At 37.5% G+C, this 21,065-nt stretch overlaps 1 protein-coding gene across 3 annotated transcripts in view; it reads right to left on the bottom strand.

Annotated features, from left to right (window-relative positions):
• The window catches only part of arhgef9a (Cdc42 guanine nucleotide exchange factor (GEF) 9a), a 137,587-nt gene that overhangs the window by 64,730 nt on the left and 51,792 nt on the right, over positions 1 to 21,065 (bottom strand). For all 3 annotated transcript variants that reach the window (XM_052021116.1, XM_052021118.1, XM_052021117.1), the window contains exons 4-6: positions 17,382 to 17,561; positions 14,589 to 14,821; positions 9,102 to 9,231 (exon numbers count right to left, since the gene is read on the bottom strand). In XM_052021116.1, coding sequence (XP_051877076.1) covers positions 9,102 to 9,231; positions 14,589 to 14,821; positions 17,382 to 17,561 — 543 coding nt within the window. The remainder of the gene's footprint in view (positions 1 to 9,101; positions 9,232 to 14,588; positions 14,822 to 17,381; positions 17,562 to 21,065) is intronic.

The following is a 21,065-nucleotide window of genomic DNA, read 5'->3' as shown; positions in this document are numbered from 1 at the left end:
TTACAGCACCAACATTATGAACCACCTGGTTTGGCTTAGTTTGGTATTTAGGAAGCAGAAAGAGTTGAAAACAAGAATCCAAATTTTTTGCCAGGATTTAAGATTATTACACACATAAATTTTAAAAATAGTAGAATTCTTATCAGATTACATTAACGTTTGTGTATGAAAAATAAAACAAAACTGATTCGTACTAATGACATGCTGGTGCTAAGTGCAGGGAAAGTCCTGCAAACGATATATCAATATCCAATCTAATCCATCTCAATCCTTTTATACCATTAGTTCATACAAGGACAGATTCAGACCCATTTTACCTGCAATGAAGGACAAAGTCAAGGATCAACAAACTTGCCTAATAAACATTTGTCTTGAAATTAGGTTGGGACATCTTTCAAGCACTCAGATCCCAAATGCGTGAGAAGAAGAAAATGAAACAGATGTCTTAGGACTTCCTGGGAATTTGGTATCACAGTTTGGAGCAGATGCTGAGACTTAGGAATCAATTGACACTGGAAAGGCTAAACTAAAAAAATCAGGCTTAGCTGGGAGTATATTTGAGAACTTTGGAGAATGTTCCCCAGGGTTATCAGTAATTTACAAACGTTGCTGAGAGTATCAAGTCAAATAACGATAGAAACTCCATGAAGCAAAATAATGAATACTAAGGTAGTATGAGAACAGCCCATGGGATTGTAGGAGTTCTTTCCTTATAGAACATTATTCCTCTGTCACCCCTCACCTGCCAATTCACATCCAAAGTTGCATATGCATCTTCTGGAGTATGCAGCCATTAGATTGGGGGATCTAAGTGAAAAGGTTCCCAAATATAACCAGGAGGGCTGTCATCCTGACCGCATTAGCTGTTTTCATGTCTACATCCAGTTGCTAGCCTAACTTAACCTTCTCCTTTGATCCTCCTCCACAGCCCACTCCCATCCCCCCACACCCTGCAGAACAACTGAAGCCATTGCTTATGTCTGAAGCATGCAGAAGAGTGAACCACCATTCGAGTTGTAATAAGGGCTGTTGGCTCAGCCCAGATTGCTTCCTTGATACCAACACTCAATTTCAGGCTAGCCATCCTCTGATAAACTCATTTCTATCCCAAGGATTTTTTGGAGAAGGATATGTTCATCAGGCAGGGGGCACAAAATGCTAATCCCTATCTTATTGGTTAAAACTGTTTCACCATACCTTCAACTAGTTCTCACTTTGGAATTACCTTCACTTGTCTATTGTTATATCAGTTGAATATAATTTCCATCCTCCAGGTCCCCTGATCAGATCACAGTTTGAGTAATGGCATCAATTCTAAACCATGAAACTTCAAGTTCTAGAGATGTGAGATGGATCAACACATTGATGCAATCATGAAGAAGGCACACCGGCAGCTCTACTTCATTAGGAGTTTGAGGAGATTTGGTATGTCACCAAAGACTCTTGCAAATTTCTGCAGATGTATGGTGGAGAGCATTCTGACTGGTTGCATCACCGCCTGGTATGGAGGCTCCAATGTGCAGGATTGAAAGAGGCTGCAGAGGGTTGTAGACTCAGCCAGCTCCATCATGGGCACAACCCTCCCAGCCATCGAGGACATCTTCAGGAGGCAGTGCCATCATTAAGGACCCTTACCACTCGGGACATGCCCTCTTCATGTTACTACCATTGGGAAGGAAGTACAGGAGCCTGAAGACCTACACTCAACGTTTCAGGAACAGCTTCTTCCCTTCCGCCATCAGATTTCTGAACAGTCCATGAACCCACAAACACTACCTTGTTACTCCTCTTTTGAATTATTTATTTATTTGTGTAATTTATAGTAATTTTTATGCCTTTATGTCTTGCACTGTACTGCTGCTGCAAAACAACAAATTTCACAACATATGTCAGTGATAATAAACCTGATTTGGATTCTGATTCTGATTCAGATTGGTGTTAAAGTTCCAAATTATGAGCAAGGGTTGGTAAACACAATTCTTGGCCTTCAATAGAGTTAACTGAGATGATACCTTAAAGATATATCATAATCTGGTTTAAATTTATAGCAAAAAAAATGTTGGACAAAGTTCTAAACAGACAGCTGAGTTATTGTTACTGAAGTTGGCTTTATATCCGAATGATCCTCATTTTAAAAGAATACAACTACAGAAACTGAAATTCCGTCTGTTAAAGGACAAGTTCAAATTGAGCTGATGAAGCATTCCATGGAAATCTTCCAGACAGACAAAACTGCTGGAATAATCCAGGAGTCAGTCGGGCGCAATGAGGAAAGTAGAATATTCTAATGAAGGAAAAAGTGGTCGGTGTAAAAGGCTTGTCTCCTCTATGCATACCTTTCTAATTTTCTATTCATACTCTATGCATCAATGGCCTCCTGGTAATTTATTGCACAATCTTATTACTCTTTGTGCACAAAACTTCCTTTTAGAAATGAGAAAGTGCCCAATTATCCCACATATGTAGCAATTGTGTGTCTTCCCCACCCCCTGTGTTTGATGTTGCATTTGATAATTTGATAATTATTGCTGGAGAAACAGGGACACAATTTAAATAAAAACTGTCAAATAAACAACACCAAGGCAATGATTTTCAAGCAGACTTTTTTTTCCTGAAATTAAGACTAAGAAAAATAAAAGAGTGACTAAAAATAAAATTAGCCCTCATAAATAAAATCCCTTATCCCTTTGGAATATTCTCAGGTCTTTGCATGTTTGCATATTTTCATTAATGAAGTATTAAGATATTATTTTTTACCAATTATAATTATATAACTACTTTGTTACATAACAAGATTAAATATTAGAATTACTTTAGCCATTTTGACATATAAAGGACCATGACAGTATGTAATTTCAGACCCTGTTATTAGTTGTAATTTTTTATTTAGTATTGGGTGCAACAATATTTAAGCCTTTAAGTATGATAAACCTAGATGATAGATTTCATCCATTCCTGGTGCACTACTGGGTGCCATGTTTTGCCTTTTTTCCAAAACTACCGAGCTCATCAAATATTATTGAGAAATTGGGACATCCTTGCTTTAAGAAATTACCCTGTTTAAGAAATATTAAAGCCCACCTTGCACATTCACAGTCAGCAGTTGCTCCTGGAGCTCACAGACTGCTATCTTATTTGTACACTGCATGCTAGGAAGTCAGTCAACACAGTTAAAATTATCTCACACAGGCTGCCATGGAGATGGGAGAAAATGGCTGGGGGTGGGGAAGGGAGGGTGGGAGAAAAGAGGGGAAGTGGGACAAGGGGATGGGGGAAAATAAAGATGGGGCTTGGTTAAATGCCACTGCGATGGTGGGCCTACAAATGTGTACCATCGTGGCAACATCCCCAATCAGGCTGCTTCAACATAACCATACAGTTGCCTGACTGCAGATGAAGGAAAAGCTGTTACAGATGCTATTCCAATTTCCTGATAGGGCAGGACTTCAACTTGAAGTGGGTGCAAAGACATCACAGCATGCAAAAATTTGCTTTATATGTGCAGTTCTTGCATATTAAAAGGGAACTAATAGATCTAGTTTCCAAGGAATAATGCCCGTGTAATTGGAAATAAACAATAATGGGAAAATATAAATCAAAAGACTACTCACTGAGTTATTTTGCTGTATATGATGATAGCCTCTGCTATCATGAATATAATCCTTTATTCGATTCAAAATATAAAAAAAGTTTTTTCCTGAGATATCATTATTAGTGCAACACTTGAAGTATGACAATTTGCTGTTCATTTATGTGACCAAATCTGGACATACCATTTACTCCCATTAATTCAAGTTCATCATGTTCTCAAAATAAAGACATCCAAAAGTATCTTTCACTATCTCAGGAATTCTACACAGTCAGCATAGTACTTTAAATAGAGTGGCCTCTGGTATAATGTTGGAAATGTGAAGCCCATTTGCAGAAAGTACAGCATTCCCTCCGAGATGCACTTGAGTGTAAGTCTGGATTTTTTCTTTGTGTCCCTTGAATGGAGCATGAACTCACATTATTCCAAATCAGAACTAGGCTACAACTTTCTCAAAGTACATGGTTCTCCGATGACATTTCATGGGTGTTTATTTGGTCAAAAGCATTTGTGCATCTAATGTATTCATTAAACCTAGGTGCTTTCAAGGTGGATCACAAAGGAATATACAGTAGGATCAGAAAGCACGTTGGAAGCCCTTGGCTGACCCTGCTTTTGAGAAAATGTTTGATACCATCTATCAAATGTTTTGTCTAGTCTTTGTCCTATTGACTTTTGAATTTGTTTTTTCACTCACCTCTTTGTTTCCATGGTGATCTATTCCTCTCTGCAGTCAAATATAAACTGCCTTTTTTTGATGCTCTTCTAAGTTTGAATTTCAGAAGTGGAGTAGAATGTGCAGTCGCTACCATAGGACATGTTTAGCACTAATAACCAGGCATGAATTACCTTGCCATTGGAAATTATTTTATCCAAGCCCTATACCACTTTGAATACCTGAATAAAATTATCTCTTTATCTTCAGATTATCCATACCAATATTCCACAGCATTTCCTTTACCTTTTTACCTATTTCCTCACTAACATGGAATAAAAAGGTACAACATATACAGTCCTTTGGGTATCTAAAAGAAATTACATGAAACATACCCCTGATAACTAGAATGATTGTGTATTCCACTCTTTCCTACCATGCACTTGCTTCAGAAATGATTTATAGGACAAAAACTTTCAAACTACTCTACTGAATAATATTTCAGTCAACTACTGTGCAAAATGTAACTTGAAAAATAGAAACACTATTTATTTCAGGATAAAAATGATCCAAGAGTTGTTATCCAAATGACGTCTAGCAGTAAAACAATAGCATGTCGTCAGCAGTTATGCCAAATCTACTTTTAGTAAGTGAAATCAGGCCAGCTTTCAAAAAAAAAGAGGTTTTTGTGAGTCATGGATTGCAAATTTTTTACTTAGAGATGGACTACTTGTGCATTTTCTTATTGTAGCTGACACTGGTAGAGTAAAATGCTGGAGGAGGTAGGGCTGTTGGGCAATACTGCCCTTGTTAGAAAAGTTTACAGTGGCACAGGGAAGCCACTTTGAAGATATATCATTAGTAATTTGGCTTATTATTGTCATATGTACCAAGGTACATTGAAAAACTTGTCTTGCATACCATCCATACAGATCATTTCATTGCATCAGTGCATTGAGGTAGTACAATAGAAAAACACATAGAATACATAATAAAATGTTATATTTACAAAGAAAGTGTAGTGCAGGCAGACAATAAGGTGCAAGGCTATAATGAGGTAGATTGTGTAGTCAAGAGTCTATCTTATCATACTAGGGAGCTGTTGAGTAGTTTTTATATCAGTGGGATAGAACCTGTCCTTGAGCCTGGTGGTACATGCTTTCAGGCCTTTCTCTATCTTCTGCTTGCTTTGAGGACCAGTGTCACTTACTTTTCTCACGAGAAATGTTAATTTTGCCACAAAGCCATGCAGTGATGAAAATTTAACATTCCATATCTTGATAAATTCAAAACTTAAATAAGAATCAATGTGATCTCTGCCCATTGATTATTCATAACCACACACTAAACAGTGTGAGACTGATTAACAAACTTTCATGAAAGAACGATAAACACGTCTGCTAGTGTTATTTATTGAGTGCATTATTTTTAGTTGCTTACTGAATGCAGTTCTGTTAAACTGCTATCTTAACAATTGTGTTAAATTGCAGGGCTATTTTAACAGTTGTTAATCTCCTTATTCTAAGCAGATAATAGCAGTTAATATAAAACAGGCAGGGGTTTTAGTTACAATGGGCATTTTAAGGTGATAACACTGTAGAAAACAAACATGAAGTCCTTTTGTATTGGATATAGAGGGTTTCTGTTTATCAGGAGACTGGAGCATTTACATCATAAAGGTCATCTGTTTTCCCCTCAGGCACAATGAGGAAACAATGTGATCTTGGTAACAGTCTTAACTGTTCCCATGGCAATCATGTCAGCTCTGCATTTATCCAAAGACAACACAAGTGGATTTTATTTCTTAATCCTTATTATATAATTTTGAAGTCTTTTGAAGGCTGGTCTTTGACGTTATAAAAAGTATCCAAAAAGGAAAATGTGGTTTATTGGCAAGTTCCGTCAAAGCAAAAACAACACAGATTACATAGGCTGTCTAAAATTAATTTTAATTCTGTAAATTAAGTTTGTAAATTGTTCATACAACATGAAATTTGATGTTCTGAGCCTTTTAACTTAACATGGAAACCTTGCATCATTTACAAATGAGAAATAGGTAAACTACAATTTACTCAACTCATCAATAATTTGGACAAACATCCTGTGACTTATTCAATGAATATGTAGTTCTAAATTTTTTTTACATGTCATGTAACAGTTCACTAATTTCAACTTGAAGAGCAAAAGTATTCCTGATTTTTTCCTCTTAATTCAATCATCTGTCAATAGGGCCAGGTCGTTAGTTCAACAGGCTTGAGTATTTGCTTTTGTGTCCTGGCGACCAATAATAGACATGACTGCTAAGCTGACTTGACGATAATCACATTTGCTCTGGTGATTGTTATTCCATGGTGATCAGTGGTGTAATGATATTATATTTAATAACTCTCCACGTTACAGAGCAATATTGATAACATTTTGTTCTGATAACGATGATAAACTGAATACTTTCAAATTTCAAACTCCCAGCATCAGCAATCCAACTCACTTATGCTATGGTTAGACACATAATAAAGTTCCTTCTAAACCAGTTTACCATTGTACCACACCTTCCCTTGCCATAAACTCAAAAGATGTGGAGCAGTGCTTTTATTTGTTCCATGGCCATCCCATGGACATAACAAATTTAACATTAATATAAAGAGAAAAAAATGATCTGTAGGTCCTTGCGAATGAAGAACAGTAATAAGATCTTCTGAAAACATATCTCACTTAAGTACCTCACAATCAATGAACTCCCATTAGCCCTGCCTGAAGATATAATGATCAGGAAGTTTCTAGCTTCTATTCTCAAAATGTTGACTTGTTGGCAACTGGAGCAGCAATAAAATTAATGCATGCCGTACTCCTGGTTGGGTGAAACGGACACTGCCTGGCAACACTTATTATCATGACATGCACATGAATAGAAAAGGTACCAGAAGATAATTAGCATCTGTGGAATTGTACTCCAGCTACTAGTCAACAACTTCAGAAGGAAGTAAAGCAAATAGGTAAGCAAATGGTAAAATAAAAATCATCAAGCTGAATGAGATAATTACCACCTTTGTGCATGATAAGGTCCAATACTTGTCAGTGGCATGTCTATTAAAAAACGATTGACAAGTTCTTTAACTAATTGTGTAATGGCTCTGAATCTTCCGACCATCTGGGACTGTCACACTGATTTATAAGAATGCTAGAATGTTTCTAATAATATCTCAATCCCTGGGATGACTGCCAAAGTTGTTATCCCTACTTCAATGAAATTGAGTGGCAATGAAATTTGAAGTTTTATTAACCTGGAACTTTATTTACATTGACATTAAGGTCATCTGAGGATCAGAATTGTTAACTCAGTACCCATGATGAAAAAAAAGCTTTTCATCACAGGAAGGAAAACCTGTAATGATACCTCTAAGCAAAATATTATTATAATTCAGCCCTCATTCAATTTCTCTGAAGAAGGCAAATAATGAATCATTAAAATTTATGAACCACTCTTAGGTCTGGAACCATTACCCTGAAGGTAACACCAATGCTGGGACTTATTTGTGGTACCTGCAGAACAAGCCTATTGCACAGCAGTTCTAAAAGAATGGGAGACACTGACTGCTAAAAAGGAAGGATTATCTTCTTTTAAGTTAGTTTCAAGGGTTTTTTATGTATGAGAATGTTAAAGATAAACAATGGTTAACAAAATTTTTGTGACAACATTTTTTTAAGCATGTCCAAGTATTCCTGAATCACTTTGATGTCTTTGACAACTGATAAGCCTGGGGTAAGATCTCACTAGCATTCTGCTGAGGCAGCCCTGCACTGCATATGTTCAAAGTGGAACCAGACTTTCTACTCTCAAATACTGTGGATGCACAGTATATTCAAGACTGAGATCAATGGATCATAGAATTTAAAGGAAATCAAGGAGTAGTGGAACCAGACTTTCTACTCTCAAATACTGTGGATGCACAGTATATTCAAGACTGAGACCAATGGATCATAGAATTTAAAGGAAATCAAGGAGTGTAAAGTTTTGATGGATAAGTGGACTTGTTTTAGAATTGCTCCAATCTTTTGGAATGGTGGAGCAACATCAAGGAGAAGCATGGCTTTTTTCAACTAATTCTTGCATTCTCAATTTTTGAGATGACTGATTTAGATGTAAAAACATAGTGAAATTTGGAAAGATCTTAAACATTGTAAACTTTCATAAAATTTTCAAAATCTTGTGAAATTGTGATTACTGTAGATATACAATATTACTGCAAAACACTACCATGACTGGGAAAGTAAAAAAGCAAAATAAGAAATTGTGATGAAAATGAAAAGACCAGAATTAATTTTACTCATTCATACTGATTCTGAGACAACTAGGCATTTATTATTTTGGGCATATTTTTGGAATTGCAAGGCTACAAGGAATACTACACCCAAAAAGCACACGACAGTGTTTGGGAGATAAGGTTCCCAGATAGGAACAATATGAATAGGATTTTTGTCAATGAAAGAGAAAACATGTGGTTGGATACACTGAATAAGGGGAACCAAAAATAATGCATGATTGAACAAATGCTTTCAATGTGATTGCAAAAATTTCCTATGGTTTGTGGAAGCTGATGAAGACAGCATAGGTACAGAAAGTAAGTGTCTTAAAAATGTGAGCTATCATTATAATTACAAGTATGACATTCATGATACACGCATTTTCTTATCTTGTAATATTAAAAAACTGTACTGTGTGGCTGTAACTATTTCAATTTAATTTGTTTAATATTACATCATAGAAAATACTATGGCAGGGTGCTAACCCAAACCTTAGAATGGAACCTAACATTAGAATATTAACATCAACATCACAAGTTATAATGAAAAACCTACCTCCCAGTCAAGGACTGAAGCTTGCCACTGAGCCATCTTGTCTATATTTTCCAACCTTCTTTTCCGTTCATTGATTTGTTGAGTCACATTCCTCATGACTGCCAAAGCTGCAGCAACGTATCTATAGTCACTGGAACAGAAAAAATGGTAAGGATAACTCTTATGGAAACTAAATGACAAAAGCACCAGATAGAAAGTGCAGGGACATTTTAGAAACTGGAGCCATTATTACCACCTAGAATGAACAACTGGAAAGGGTGTGGAAGCAGATTCAGCAGTGAGAGGGGTGTCAGTCATAGACTGAATTGAGGCCTGGAATATTGTCGGTGATCAGGCAAGTGGAGGAGATGTGACAGTATCAGGACAGCGATCAGAATCCAGGCCTGGTGCAATGGTGGCTATTGCAGTCAGGATCAGGGGCTGGGGGTGTAAAGGGTGGTAGAAGTCAATAATCAAGTAGGGGACCATGGAACAGGAGTAGATATTGGGATCTCCATTGCTGGGATTGCAGGGCTGGAAGGAAATCAGTGGAGGATAGCAGGGCTTGGGTAATCAGGAGGAGATCAGTGCATGTGGAGTTTGGGGGAATACATGGGAGAGGGTGGTAATGGTGGTCATAGGTGTCCTGACCATTGATAGGGGGATCTCCAAAGGGTATAAAGACCTAATTGTCAGGAATTCAGAACAATGGTCACTGCAGTCTAATTTTCCCCAAAATATTCCAAAAACTGCTTGATACAATTTGATGAGCACCTAATATGGAAATCACTCAGATGCATAAGCCATCTTGAAAGAGTGCCCTGTTAAGTATCCAGACCAAAGAATAACAACATATGAATGGTTGTTAGCATGTTTCAGTCCTCAGTGAGTACATTTGCCATTACATGTGATCTGATTTCTAGGCCCATTGTGTTCAACACTAACAAACTGAAAAGAATTCTACAAAAGGAACAAGGCTTTCCAGTCTGAGATCAAGTTTTAAATAAATCTAGGTTGGACTGATGAGAGGAAGTGACCTATGTCTGAAGACTATGATAGTCTTGCATGAAATAAGTTTGCAATTTAATTACAGTTCATAACAGATAAGAGGTCACAGCACAAAATTATTTTTGATTTGGTAACTTCTAAGTCGATCCAGGATAAAAGATCACACTTTTGCAAAATCTTCTAAGGTTCAATGAAGCAGACGTAATCTTATTGGGTATATATTATGCTAGTGACAAGACAAATTGATGAAGGTGGATGTGGTATATATGGATTTTAGCAAGGCATTTGACAAGGTTCCCATGGTAGGCTCATTCAGAAAATCATTCCTCCCACTACTTTTCAATGGTTTTCTCAAACTATATCATGTTTAAACTTAGAAAAAATTAGGAGTGGCACTGTGGATTCTTCGCTTAAATTTGAGGAAGTTTGGAGTCCATTCATTCAATATTTTCATATGATATAGATCCCTTTTCAATAATCTTTGAACTTTGAGGAGCGGAGTTGACGACATAATAATGCTCTTTGTTTATCGAGAAATGTCAGTCCAGATTATTTTTCTTCTGAAATTTATTTCTAGTTTGTTTCGTTTTATTACTTATAATTTTTTTCAATTTGGGGCTTTTTTATATAATAAATCTTTTTCTTTCTCATTTTGATTTTGTTTTGTAATATATTCATTTACTAAGAAACCATGGGGCTTAGAATATTTTTTTTTATTCTTTATGACTATATATGTCATGATTGTCCTCCCGATCTCTTTGTATTACGTGTATAATTACCAATGTTATATGTATTATTCTGTATTAATTTGAAAATTAATAAAAAGATTGAAAAAGAAAGAAAATCATGAGGTATGGGATCCATGGAAAATTGGCTATGTGGATTCAAAATTGGCTTGCCCCAGAAGGCAGAGGGTGGTTGTAGAAGCAGTGTATTCGACCTGGAGGTCGGTGACTAGTGGTGTTCCGCAGGGATCTGTTCTGGCACCCCTGCTCTTTGTGATTTTTATAAATGATTTGGATGAGGAAGTGGAAGGATGGGTTGGTAAGTTTGCAGATGACATGAAGGTTGGTGGTGTAGTAGACAGCAAAGAAGGTTGTCGTAAGTTGCAACAGGATTTAGGCAGGATGCAGAGCTGGGCCAAGAAGTGGCAGATGGAGTTCAATCCAGAGAAGTATGAAGTGATGCACTTTGGAAGAACGAACTTGAAGGCAGAGTACATGGTTAATGGCAGGATTCTTGGCGGTGTGGAGGAACAGAGAGATCTTGGGGTCCAAGTACACAGATCCCTCAAAGTTGCCTCACAAGTGGATAGGACAGTTAAGAAGGCATATAATGTGCTGGCCTTCATTAGCCAGGGGATTGAGTTTGAGAGCCGAGAGGTAATGTTGCAGCCTTATAAGACTCTGGTTAGACCACACTCGGTCACCACATTATAGGAAGGACGTGGAAGCTTTGGAGAGGGTGTGGAGGAGATTTACCAGGATGCTACCCGGGTTGGAGAGCATGTCTTATGAGGAGAGGTTGAGCAAGTTAGGGCTTTTCTCTTTGGAGCGACAGAGGATGAGAGATGACTTGATGGAGGTATATAAGATTATGAGAGGCATAGACAGAGTGGACAGCCAACATCCTTCCCCTAAGGTGGCAATGGTCAATACTAGAGGTCACCCATTTAAGGTGTGTGGAGGTAAGTTCAGGGGAGATGTCAGAGGTAGTTTTTTTTTACACAGACAGTGGTGGGTACCTGAAATGCACTGCCAGGGGTGGTGGTAGGAGGCAATATGATAGGATCATTTAAGAGACAATGAGAAAGGTACATGGACGAAAGAAAAATAGAGAGTTGTGGGAGGTGAAGTAGAGAGGGAGATAGATTGAATGGGAATAAGGTTTATATAGGTCGGCACAACACTGTGGGCCAAAGGGCCCGTACTGTGCTGTACTGTTCTATATATGAGCTGAAATTGGACCTGCTTTACTTGAAATGAATTGGGATAGGGATGCCCATAACAATGAATGTTTCAGTTAACATCCCTCACCTGATGTGACAAGCACATAATTAACATCAAAATATTATTTCAAAGAAATATTCTTCATTGTTTTTTAAAGAAATTTTAAGCCACCATCAAGCATACTGAGATTTAGAACAGAAGACATTATTGAAAACTATGAGTGGGTGAAGTGTTGAGACAAAGATGTCGAGAAGCATGTCTGATTATCAAGAAAGAATGATGTTCAGCACTGCTTGTAGATTATTTTTGTCTTCCTGTTTGAAACACCAACTCAGACAAGAGTTGAAGATAAGCAAAGATTCTGAAGAGGAAAAGGTCCCTGAGGGAATATAAGCTCCGTGAAAAAATAGCACCAAAGATCTAGGTAATGTGATTTATCTCTCAATGCCATTATTTTCTGTTAATTAATGTTACATGTTGTTTTGTAAAATGCCTATTCATGAGTTTTAGTATTTAATTCACAGAAATCATGCAATGCATCACTCAAGACTTTACCGTTTCACATAGGGATAGAATGTGAGGTCATTTCCTTTGTTCCACATATAACTAATTCTTAGCTTTACCTGTCCTGTTAAAGTGAGCTGGTGATCTTTTACAATGGTCCATTCAGCATGTGCACTATCCATTTCAGAGTTAAACTACATACCGGATTAGGATTATTCAATTTTAGTCTGTGCTGTGCTAGCTGTTCTTAACATGGGGTCCCAAAATTGTCCTTACAACCCTTGAGCTATTAAGGGAAAGGATAAAGCAGAATTCATTTCATTAATCACTATCCATTGAATGGCTGGGCAGTAGTTGAGCTCTAACAGTCTAGGTGCCTTTGAGTTGGCATTGAGAACCTCTCATCCATGTAGTGGGAGCGCAGAGAAAGTCATCAATAATGTGAATGGAGCACACCACTTCCCAAACCCCCCCCCGATGCCCACCTTATCAAGCACCTCCTGTCCTACCTGCAGCAGAGTCTGCGGGTCCAACGTTGCTCTCATCAACTATCTCAGAATCCACAGACTCAAGAGTGAAAGTAAGTCTTGATCCTGAAGGATTGTCTGAGAAAGTGAGCCCTTCCAACAACCAAATAATCCTGAGAATGATCATCATTTCTGCCGCTCCCAAGAGCAGATGTTGTAGCAACCAGGGATCAAACTTGGTCAGCAAAGCTCAGGCACTCACTGATAAGCTCCTGAGCTATCTGTACTGCTAATGAATTTTTAAATTTAATTTTGTTTTCAAAAAGCACTTCAGGCTTATCAACTGTGGTGACACAGAAAACTCCCATCTTGTTTTAGTTCTTCTTAACTCAGCTTTCTTTAAAAACTACCCCTCAGAATGCACATATAAAATCTAATTCTACTTCGAGTCTGACTACTCATTCTTACCATAACATAAATGACTTGATGCCTGATCCATGGTTTCTAGATAAGAGGAAGTGAACAAGGAGAAAGAGATAGTGTTGATGATCAGATATGAATAACATGGAATAAATTTAAGAAATTAGGAAAATGGAACAGATACAATGACGGCAACAAAGAGAAATTATGAAAAAGGCAACTGCGGAAACAAATGAAATGCAGGGAAAGCAGTGATATATAAAGATAACAACTAAAAGGGTAAAACTAACTAATACAGAGACAAAAAGAAGGAAAATGACACGTTAAAGAAAATAGCAAACAAGTAAAGGTGAGGAAAGATGAACAAAATGTAAGAAAAAGGAAAGCAAGACAAAAAAAAACAAGCATGCAATAACTTTAAATGATATCTAGTTATGAACCTTAGTATGATCATTTTCCTTTCTTGCCTTGATAAAAGACTGGGGAACCAAATCGACAAAAATGCTAACTGTTCATTTTCTCCTGCATGATGTTTCAAGTTACAAACCTTGTCCAGATTGCCGAGAAGCACAAACATGTGGATTCTATACTTTACCTAATCTTAAATTAACACTTGCCATCACAAGTGAAACAGTTCATTGACTTTCCATTAATGAGCGCTAACATCACAGGAGTTGTTCCCTTCAAAACTCAGAATAACAAACAAAGCATCAAAAGTTTATCAGTCTTCCTATTTTGGATACATTGGAAAATGGGAGAATTCGTGGCAACATGGACAATCCCATTCATTACTCACTTAGATGCAAAATCCTCAAGCATTTCTTGAGGCTAGCCCCTGGTAACTTTAGAGGAAAGCCTACATTTTATCAATTAGTTTAGGAAACAAAATCATTTTGGAAGTGGCATGCATTTTAATATTGGGAATGTAGTTTCCACATCTTTCATTGTTTCTATTATGTATGTGTTAATAATTTGCAGACATTAAAGTGAAATATTTCTTCGTCAATTTTCTTCTTAAAGCCCCAAGTCTCGTTGAAGTGAAGTACACACCTGAAACACCTTTTTTAGATCATGTTGCTGACCAAAGGTAAGAAATTGGTCAGTATAATATCATCAAACAAATAATATTGGGCATAAAACATTTGCCTTCCAGCTCTTACCTATGTTCCAATGCTGTATACTTGAGTAGTTCTGCGAGTTGTAGTGGGTATTTGCAGATCTTCTGCACAGGAGTGAGGAGAAAACCATCGATGGCAATGTCAATCATTTGCTGCAGGAGACGACAAGCTTCAAAAAAATGCTGATACCTGCCATCCTTCATCAGCTTGGAGAGCTCCATGCATGCGTCTAGATGATTATTACAGTACTCTGAATAAATCCAAAATCCATCTTGCTATAAATGAATACAACAAATATATATGAGATGTACAGAAAAAGTCAGATGATTAGGTTTGTGAGCTGACAGAGTAATACTTTAGAAGTAGGCAGCACAGATGACTGGGATGTGCTCACAATAAATCACAAAATATATTTGATCCTTTGTGTCTAATCTGTAATCTACAGCAGCAAAACAAAGTATCTCCCTACCACTCCTTTGGATGTGAAGGTGGTAACCAAGGTTCAGTTGCACTCTTGCTTCAATCAAAATGTAGATTCAAGAGAGACCCTAGAGAGCTGAGCATAAAAATCCAGACCGACAGATCACACTCACAGATGTGAGAATGCTACACTGCCAGAGGTGCAGTCTCTTGAATGAGATGTTAAACCAGGGCTCTCTCAAGTGGATGTAAAAGGTCCCATGGCACAAAATTCTTGTCTGTTCCTCCTAATACTAATTTCATAACCGTCATCACTAGACCAAATGATGGAGTCATTATCACCCAGCTGTTTTTGGGACATTGCTACAAGCGAATTGGTGGCCATGTTTCTTGATGTTACAACAACAACTACATGTCAAATGACTTAATTGCATACACAGATTTTTACAATAACCTGATGTTGTGAAAGGTGCTATTTTAATGTTATTCCTTTACACTATGAATATAGGCACCAGTGATCTTTCCAACTATTTTGCGATGAACTATGTCTAGTACTGCAACTTTCCTCCCTGCTGAAGTCTTCAACCATACCCTGATTGCCTCAAAAAGCCCAGTGCCCATACCCTAACATGCACCAACTCACTCATCACTCACTGTTCTTAGTTTCTGATGAAGCAACATCTCAGTTTTAATATTCTCATCCACATTTATAATTCCTTTCATGCCACATCCAATTCTTTCTCAATGATCTCCAGCTCTACCACCCTCCATGATATCCATTCATGCCATCATCCTCCATCAATACTGGCCTCTTGAGCACTTGAGGTTTTAATGGAGACCATACGAGACCGTAGTCTCTGAAGATCTCTCCGTAAAGCTTTCGATTTCTTAAATTTCTTAAAATCTTCTTCTTTAAACACATTTTGCATTTTGAGGGTCTGTGTCAGTCTTCTCTCTGAAGCACCATGGGAGATTTTACAACATTAAAGATGCTATATAAGCATAGTTTCTGTTGCCAATGATTGTTATGCAATTGGCAGATTTTCCATTTTTACACCGTTGTATCTAATCATCTGGTGGCATGCATAAAAGATCAACTGGTGACTTTTGTAACACTCCTCATTCAATGTTCTATGTATCTCAATTAATGAAAAATGAACTGAATTTACTTCTTTGCAGACATTCAACTCTTTCATTAAATGTTCATCCATATATGCAATCCAGGCATACTTATGCAAAAAAAAAGAACATTTCCCTCTGCATTGGGCTTAAATCTGTTACTGTGCTAGCTACCAGAATACCAATAACGAGGGGAGTGGACAGAGTTTCAGGATTACACTAGAATAAATAGAAATATTAGGAGATTTTTTTAAACAATGTGAACATGGAAGGTCTTACTACATTTGAGTACATAACATGATTAAAGTGGGTATGCATTTGGAAAGGGAGGATATGAATGTTTCTTTTTTGTTTTTTTTCCTTTTTTAACTTTTTTTTGCTTTAATTGTGTTCTTTCTTGTATAATTTATGTTTAATTTATGCTTTTCTTGTGAATGCTGTGTCTCTAATGCTATGGGCCTGTGATGCTGCTGTAAGTAAGTTTTTCATTGCACCTGTGCATACATGTACTTCTCCATATGACAATAAACTTGACTTGAGTCAATGTGTTTAGAATGGATAGCTCCAACTGAAAAACCTGTACTGGTAGTTATGGGATGGGACCCATCATACTACGTTGTTAATAATTCAATATTTTTGATGTTTGAAGTAGCAGAATAATTTTAAGGAAGAAAATAAATTGGATTAATAATGTCATTGTTGTTGTAGAGATAAAGCAATACGGTTACTAGAACCACACAACTTTTGGGCTGAGACTGCGATGTTCAATATTTCTAATGAATTTGAGATTGCTTTGTCCATAACTTAATTAAAACAAATTAAAGGGGTTAATGTTTTCATTAAAATAGCAGCCAGAGAAATTTTTATGCATTAACTATAAAATAAACACAGTACATTTGAACACCCTTGTATTATATTCCACCGTGGCAGTATATGTTAGTTTAGTGGTTAGTATAACGCTATTACAGCGCTAGCAACCCGGGTTCAATTCTGGCTGCTGTCTGTATGTTCTCCCTGTGTCTGCGTGGGTTTCCTCCAAGTGCTCTGGTTTCCTCCCATATTCCAAAGACATACGGGTTAGGAAATTGTGGGCATGCTACGTTGGCGCCAAAAGCGTGGCAACACTTGTGGGCTGACCCCCAGAACACTCTATGCAAAAGATGTATTTCACTGTGTGTTTCAATGTACATGTGACTAATAAAGGTATCTTATCTTGTAAATGTCAAAATACAGAACACGAACAATTACACAAAGAACATCCAAAAGATAATAAAATCTAACGGAATTATAACTTACATGTTCTAAGAAGCATGGTCCAATTTCACTCAGATGAGGATCTTCCTTGTTATACTGCTTCTCCAAGTCTCTGACGAAACTCATCTGAAATCTATAAATGTCTTCAATATTTCCAAAAATAACCTTCAGCTGTTCATCACTAAACATGTCTCTGCGTTTCCTGCATTGTTTGAGGTACCCCTAAAACAAAAAAAAATTATATGTTTGTGGCAAATTTGATTTGCGCGTAATAGCAAGTTAAATCAAAATAATGATTAATTAGTAACAAGTCAGTCATTCTCTGCTGAACCAATTCTCCTTATATCCATGTATGTTTTTCATAGAATAATAACATCTGGATAACATGCATGGGCAAGTCAAAGAATTGAGTCTCATGAATAGTATCTCAAATAAATTAACATAACCAAAATAAATGAAGGAAATAATTGAAGGAAATAATAAATGATCAAAATGCAAAACGATTTCTATCCCAGGATTTTAAAGGGATTAGGTGAAGATATTGTTGGTTTATAGTTTGGGAGTCTAAAAAGATCTCTCTATTCAGGTACCATTCCAATTGGTTGGAAGAATGTCACATGGTACCCAACTACATAAGAAAATTGGGATAAGGAAACAAGAGAATTATTGATGAATAAGCCTAACTATGATTGAAAAATATTACTAACGTCTCTACTTGAGGATAGAGTAACTAATCACCTCGAGAACGTCCTTTTGATCAAATCATTTTCAAAGTGATTTTGCATGAATTATCAAGGGTAGGTCTTGCCTGATGACCGTGGCTGAATTTTTCAAAGTGCCATAGAATCATAGATTTATGCAGCGCAGAAACAGGCCCTTTGGCCCACCACGTCCCTGCCAACCTTTTTGCCCATCTACACTAATCCCATTTGCCCGCATTAGAACCATACCCTTCTATGACTTGCCGTGTCTGTTTAAATGCATCTTAAACATCGTAATTGTATTGGATTCCACCACCTCCTATGGCAGAATGTTCCAGATATTAGCCACTCTCTGTGTAATAAATTTACCCTCAAGATCTCCTTTAAATCTCCTTCCTCTTACCTTAAAACTGTGCCCTTTTGTTTCTGATACCACTAACATGGAAAAATGATTTTGTCAACTACTCTATGTATACTTCTCATAATCTAATATACTTCTACCAGATCACCCCTCAGCCTCCTTCGTTACAGGGAAAACAAGTTCAACCCCATAACTAAAGTCCTCCAATGCAGGCAACATCCTGGTGAATCTCCTCTGCAGTCTCTCCAGTGCAATCACATCCTTTCTATAGTGTGGTGACCAGAACAGCACAAAATACTTCAAGTGCAGTCTAACCAGGGGTTTCATCAATGTGACAGAAATAATGAATGAGAAAATGTTGATGAATCTTATTCATATTGATTTGCAAAAGGCACTTGAAGTCCCTGTGAAGAAACTATAGCTAAAGTTGAAGTTCATGGAACTTATTTGAGCAGCAGAGAGTAGGAATAATGGAGAGGGACTTGAACAGACAGAGCACAACCAGTTGTTTTCTGCACAGAATATTCAGTGAATTAGCAAGGACATGGGAGAGGAGATCGAAAGCCAAATATTCAAGTTTGCTTTTGGCACATGACTATGCAACATTGCATGCGGTGTGGATGAATTAAAGTAAAAAATAATTATTTGTAAATTAAGCAATTGATAAAAAGTGTTCAGTGCAGATAAAAGTGAAGTCATTCATTTTGGACCTGGAAGTAATTGCACTTTCTGAACAATAAAAATGTAAAAATTTTTCCCTATATTTGGTGCCCATTTGTGTACAATTTCTATGCACAAATTGTACATAAAAGCAATTTCCTCCAAGTTAGATTTTGTCAGCGATCATTTCTGGGTCAGATAGCACCATTGTCAAACTAACCAGGGCACTTGCCTGTATGATCCACCTTTGTGTGGCTGCCATTCTTCTGGTATAAGTGCTGTAGCTAATGGTGTCATATCACCCCATTGCCAGTCTTCTGGCGCAACCTGTAACCTTCATTGTTCACTCAAAGTAAAACTGGGATCACATTGTGTGGGGTCTAAAGTGAGAAGGCAATTAAGCTACTTGCACAGTGGTGTCAATAGCTTTCACACAGCATCTTCCAGGCTTAGTATTCTATGGTCAGCTTTATGAAAAATTAATTAGTGGAACTTCCACCAGCGATTGAAGACTTTTTCTCCCAAATCAATTGCCAGCTGCAAGCTCCGATCTCCTGCTCTGTGATAAGCCCACACATTGCTGATCAATGTAGGATTGCGTCAGCAGAATAATTGCTCTGGTGTCAGTCTGGCCTTCATGCTCAATTCTCTGGAGCAGAACTTGAATCAGAGGCAAAAGGGCATTGAAACGAGCTTGGTTAATACCAACACATTTCAGAAAGTGGAAGAGAAATTCCCTTAAAGATTTTTGCGGACCTTTGCGGCATGGGAATCAATCTGGGCAATCTATCATGTGGGGAATCCCCAAATTGTGTGCAATTTAGTCTCTATATGTAAAAAAATATATACTTGCTATCGAGGAAGTGCGGTAAGGATTCACCAGCCCATTTCCTGGGATGGTACGTCTGTCACATGAAGAGGGATAAGATAAGCCAGATCTTCATTATTTTGTGCTTACGTGAATGAGGGAAGACCTCATTGACAAATACAAAAATTCTTAGCCTGATGGTTAGAACTGGGGAAGAAGTTTCCCCTGGATGAGGAGACTAGAAATGGAGATCACTCTCAAAACAAGAGGTTGGCCTTTTAGGACTGAAATGAGAAATTTCTTCACTCGAAGAACCTTAAGAATTGTCTACCCCAGAGAGCTGTAGAGGCTCAAGCACTAATTGCATTCAAAACAAAGAATGGTAGGTTTCTGGATTTTAGAGGAGATAGAAGATCAACCATGATTTTATTGAATGGTAGGGCAGGCATGGTCCACCCTTTTCTTAAATATGTTTGAAATTGTTGCATCGGTCTGCTCTCAAGTACTCCCTCACCTCCATCACAGCCTTTTCTACGGCTTTTCTGGGCCATCATGGAGAGCGTTCTATGCATCAGCACAGCAATGTCACTCCCAATGGGACCTGCACAAGTCCTGTTTTAGTGCATGAATCTGTGTGCAAAACACCACAATGCTACTGTTAATGGGTTTTTGCCCAATTTCATGAATTTTTTCAGGAGAGCCAGGTGGGCTTCAGCACTTTATGCAGCATGTGTTGACCGTACCAGAAGAGGTAGGATTCAGTCATCTGATTTTGGTACCCAAATAGACTTTGCATAAATTACTCAGAAATTAATGAATCGAGGGATATGGCAGAAAAATGGTAGAAACAAAAAAATAATTAAAATGATTGGTGGAATGCTGGCCTTTAAATCTGGAGGATTGGGGAAAAAGCAGATAGACGTTTTGGTACTGCAATAAAAAGCCTTGGTTTTAGACCGTATCCAGATTTCTTTAAGCAGTTCTGGGCACCACACCTCAGAAAGGATGTATTGGCCATGGAGAGACTGCAGCAATTACATACTGCCTTCTGATGGATCAGTTACAAGAAATTGAGAAAACATTGTTATACTACCAAGAATTTTGAAGTAGCTTGTTTAAAGTTTGTTATTCTAACACAAATCAATAAAGTAGGTTACACAAAACTATTTATTCTGCCCGTGGATTGGGTACCTTGT

Source organism: Pristis pectinata, chromosome 8 (genome assembly GCF_009764475.1).
Source record: "Pristis pectinata isolate sPriPec2 chromosome 8, sPriPec2.1.pri, whole genome shotgun sequence".
Classification (NCBI taxonomy): domain Eukaryota; kingdom Metazoa; phylum Chordata; class Chondrichthyes; order Rhinopristiformes; family Pristidae; genus Pristis; species Pristis pectinata.
Note: the sequence above shows the minus strand (reverse complement) of the source record. Positions and strands in the feature narration are given on the sequence as shown.